The sequence below is a fragment of the Haliotis rubra genome, unplaced genomic scaffold, assembly GCF_003918875.1.
Source record: "Haliotis rubra isolate DU_JTF1 unplaced genomic scaffold, ASM391887v1 Scf2414, whole genome shotgun sequence".
NCBI lineage: Eukaryota > Metazoa > Mollusca > Gastropoda > Lepetellida > Haliotidae > Haliotis > Haliotis rubra.
This window is the reverse complement of record NW_025766464.1, coordinates 3690-8332: the sequence shown is the minus strand read 5'-3', so window position 1 is coordinate 8332 and position 4643 is coordinate 3690. Positions and strand designations below refer to the sequence as shown.

The 4643-nt window shown below is 41.8% G+C and overlaps 1 protein-coding gene across 1 annotated transcript; it reads left to right on the top strand.

Moving 5' to 3' along the window:
- Positions 1–801: 801 nt before the first annotated feature.
- LOC124278802 (hepatitis A virus cellular receptor 1-like) lies at positions 802–3190 on the top strand. Its single transcript, XM_046714575.1, has 4 exons — positions 802–975; positions 1309–1662; positions 1914–1997; positions 2395–3190. The coding sequence occupies exons 2-4, from the start codon at positions 1338–1340 to the stop codon at positions 2958–2960; spliced, it is 975 nt and encodes a 324-aa protein (XP_046570531.1). The 5' UTR covers positions 802–975; positions 1309–1337; the 3' UTR covers positions 2961–3190.
- The last annotated feature ends 1453 nt before the right edge of the window (positions 3191–4643 follow it).

The window sequence follows — 4643 nt, the reverse complement described above, 5'->3', positions numbered from 1 at the left end:
CCTTTAAGTATTATTTAGTCTATCTCACTACCGTCGCGCGAGCCCTTTAACCAGTCTCCACATCCACCACACCCTCCCCAAACCATAGTATTTTTCCCAACTACCAAGTCTTTACTAGAATGCTAAAGCCTTTCAATTGAAGCAAGTCTACATTTCCCGCCGCCTCCCTGACGCTACAAGAGTGACAGCAGTGATACTGTCTACTGCCCCCGGTTGGTGCCTGTCTCAGCAAAAAAAGTCACTCAGATGTCATGAGCACCTGACATTTCCGATCTTAGGTCACGTTAGGTACGTGCTTCGCACGATAATGTGAACGTGTCTTAATTGTTATTGGTTGAAATCATTTGTGCGAATGTGTATGAATTACTATTGGGTGAAATGATGTTTACGAAACGTGCATTAATTGTCATTGGTCAACACTCATTTAGGAATAATATATAAAAAAGCGTAGTGAATTCGTAATCACCACAGTTTACCAACCATGATCGCCTTAGCGCTACTCCTCAGTCTTCTCACCACGGGGTCAAGCAGTATTTCGCTATTTAGCAAAATGTGCGAACCAGTCGCACATTTGCTGAGGTGCAGACCTGTGGGTGGTCGTGTATTAGAACATACGAGAGGAGCGACATATGCTTACATCACTACAATTCATCTTCATGGCATCACAGACCGTCTCAAAATTGACGTAAAAAAAATTCCCGCAACTAGAAGTAAGTGTTATTTTATATCTTCATTGTCATGTGTTGTCGTAATTATTCTAAAGTTTATACGTATAGTATTTTGTTTTGCAAGCTGCTTTAAACATTGGAGTTTTATACACCTTGGTCATAACATGAGAATTGAACGTTATCAATAATAACCAATAGTAATTAATTGATATCTCTTTACAGAAAATTATTGGAGGAGAACCGTCATGTGATGGTTTGATAGGCGATGTAAAGACCGTCATTGTTGTCAATGAAAAACAATGCATCGGTGAGTATTTATTTATATATTCATTTACACGGTATAACACGGTTTTATTTCTAACTAGACTTTTATTTTCTCAAAGTTTGAGAGTTTTAGTTTCTGTCACTTTGTGTCTGTCTTCCTGGGCTGCTTTACGCTACTGGTCTGTAAATAATTGTGTCCATTGTCACAATTCATGATGATCAACAGCATGAGCACCAGGCTGTGCATTTAGGAATCGATCACATACATCAACCAAGACAGTGAGCATAAAGTTCAACTTATATTTCTTAACAATGTTTAGTTATGCTTGAAACTAATTTGTTCGATTATTGACTGTAATCTTGTTACCATTTCCAGTCCAGACGACTTCACCAGTCTCAACTACCATGCTCTCTCCATCACCTGCTACCTTCCTTGCAACATCCTCTACCCCTCCTTTAACATCTACTGCTATACCTATTCCAACACATACTACCTTTCCTGCAACACCCACTACTCTGCCTGCTACCCTTCCACCAACGGACACTACCTTTTTTCCTGTAACGTCTACTAGTTTTCCTATAGTATCCTCTCCATCACTCACTACCTTTCCTTCAGCACCCATAACACCCCCACCGACACACTCTACTCTTTTTTCAAAACCTACTACCATCTCTCCAGCATTCACCTTCTCCACATCGGCTCAAACATCCACCCACAGCATTTCTACAGGTATTATTTTAGGCGTTATATTTGCGAGTGTTAGTTTAATCGTTATTTTAACCATTCTTGTTTGTGTTTATAAGAAATGGTGTAAATTCCAAATTAGTGATCGGAATATAAAAAATGGAATTCTTTTTAAACGGTTGGAAAGGAAACATAAAGAATCAACAAATATTGAAATGAAAATGTACGAGGAGGAAGAAATATGATTTTTTTTATTTTTTTTTCGTACACCTATTCCTTTCACCCACCCTGCACAGGTCCCTTCGAGAGACGCAGACGAGTCGAGGATGATGATTATGATCTGGAAAATGTTGACGGTTACGACGGTGGCATCAACCTTGGTAAGTACCAGTGAGCATCATAACTCATAAGCACATGCGAGCGCCTTTAACGTGGTGTGAATGTACATACTGAACCAACTTGCTACATATTGAGCTTTTGTATTTTGAGTGAGTTAAATTTTACGTCGCACTGGTCAATATTCCAGCTATATGGTAACCGTCTGTAAGGTAATCCAGTGACCAACAGCATGAACATCGATTATGCAATAACCGATCACATGTGTCAACCATGTGAGCGTACCTGACCACCCGATTCCGTTTAGTCTCGTCTTACAACAAGCTAAGTTACATCAAGCATCTGTTGTCGAAGCCTATTCTACCCTAGACCTTCACATGTCTTTGTATGTGTATCCTCAGATATTCACAGTTGAGTTTATCTGTATTATATTTATTTCAGCCCACATGGTTACTGCACTGCTGGTGCTGGTGGTTCTAGTAATACTCCTCGTGGTAGGTGTAACGATGAGACATCGTATCCTCAGACAAATTAACAGGATCCGTTGTTATCTACGCATCCGACGCCTCAGACATCAACTTCGCAGTTCACAACGTCGAGTCACTCAGGAGGAAGACATCACACCCACTTCATCACATCATGCCTCTCCGTCTCGTCAGCCCTCTCCATCCCGTCTGCAAGAAGATGAACGCCGAGTCACTCAGGAGGAAGACATCACACCCACTTCATCACATCATGCCTCTCCGTCTCGTCAGCCCTCTCCATCCCGTCTGCAAGAAGATGAACGCCGAGTCACTCTGGAGGAAGAAGACATCACACCCACTTCATCACATCATGCCACTCCGTCTCGTCAGATCTCTGACTCTGCCCATCGTGATCTCTCTCTTCACTCTGCTGAGCCATCATCTCACACAGACGTTGTTAACCGTTTACGTGACGTTGTAGAGTCGGTTCGTAGGCTGAGACTACAGAGCAAGATGCAGCGAAAGAGCTCAAGCAATGTATAACCTTGACAGTTTGCGTACATGGTAGATGTGATGCCAGTACAGACAGTGTCTTTGTTAACATGTGTTGTTCATCCTGACAATTTTGTTCATCATTACAGTTCATATAATTTCACATATGACGGTGTGTAACCTGATGTGATAACCTTGACAGTTTGCATACATGGTTAAGATGTGATACCAGTACAGACAGTTGTCAGTAGTTGTTTTTAAAAATAAACAGATTGTGTTAATGTGGTGAGTTTATATGTCTCCATAGGCTCTTACAGGATTTATTGTACAAGGTTCATGTTATGAGTTGATATTGGAGATTACACAACACCATTGAGTCTGGAGCAGACAATCTAGTGATCAACCGCATGAGCATCAATCTGCACAGTTGGATGATGATGACATGTGTCAACCAAGTCATCCGATCTCATTTGTCTCCTCTTACGACAAGCTAAGCACCTATTCTACCTCAACCATAAGCATCCATGTCTACATTCGCGATCTTGTTGGTTCACAGACGAAAGAAAATGTGTATATCAAAAGATTTTTATTCAATAATTACACAAGTGGAGCTGCATACACTCGCGTCATGTACCGCTCGGACAGTATCGTCTGGGTGAACCGTCTGGTTGCCACTCTGTAGGTTTTCCATTATCTCACTCGCGTGCACGGACAGCAGTAGCAGACGCTGCAATACGGAAAATGTAAATATAACATCCACCTAAGGGAAATACACAATGCAAGTTCACCATCTATGTACTTCAGTCTATATACTCACTGGAAATGCGTCGTCTCACTTTCATTAAGATCTTTCCCAATAAATTGTCACCACGCCAGTTTAATTCATTCCTAATCCTAGAATCTGATAGAGAGAGTCCAACTCCCATAATCTATCGTATGGGATGCCTCTACTAACACCTTAGGGTATGTGTTCAACAACAGAGACTTCAGTTCTTCAGACTGGAGTGAATTTGGCATAATTAGCTTTTTCCACCACTTGTGCACTTATCTTATGCCAGATGGTGCGATTAAAGTTCTTCACACGTTTACCTAAATGTTTCTGTTCGATGGAGATGATGAATTCAAAATACACTCAGCAATAAATGAATCTCCAAAAGTCAAAAGCTGATACATGTAATACTGTTCTGCACAATTAAAGGTTTTCCCATCCACTTTCATCTTTACAAGATAGTGTTGACTGAAATGACTCTTTCTCGAATAGAAGTACACACAGCGTTCATCTTCAACAGTTCCCATATTGCTGATTAAAACTCACCGCGTGAATAGGGCGCTGGTCTGTTTACCCCGGCTTGGTCCTGAATATGGTGGTGGTGGTGGTAGCATCATGGCACCCGCTTGGTTCATGGGTGCTGGAGACGTTGACGTCTAGTCTGTGGAATTGGAGCCAGTGGTGGCGACTGTATGCGTCGTCGACGGAACCTGTCTTGGAGGCTGAGACGATGCACTGGTTAGTGGATCAACTGCAAGCGGAAGTACTATGTTCATCTCAGGGATGTCATCAGGCAGGTGGTGCTGCAGTTCAAATTCTTCGACTTTAGTGGTATAGTCTTTTGCCAACCCCATGAGCAGCTTGAACACCTCGGAGGTCATTGATATCGATTTCTTCACCCTCTGCTGTTCCATAATTGGTTAGGTGTGTATAAACAACACCGCTGAAGTAGTTCACTGAGAGGT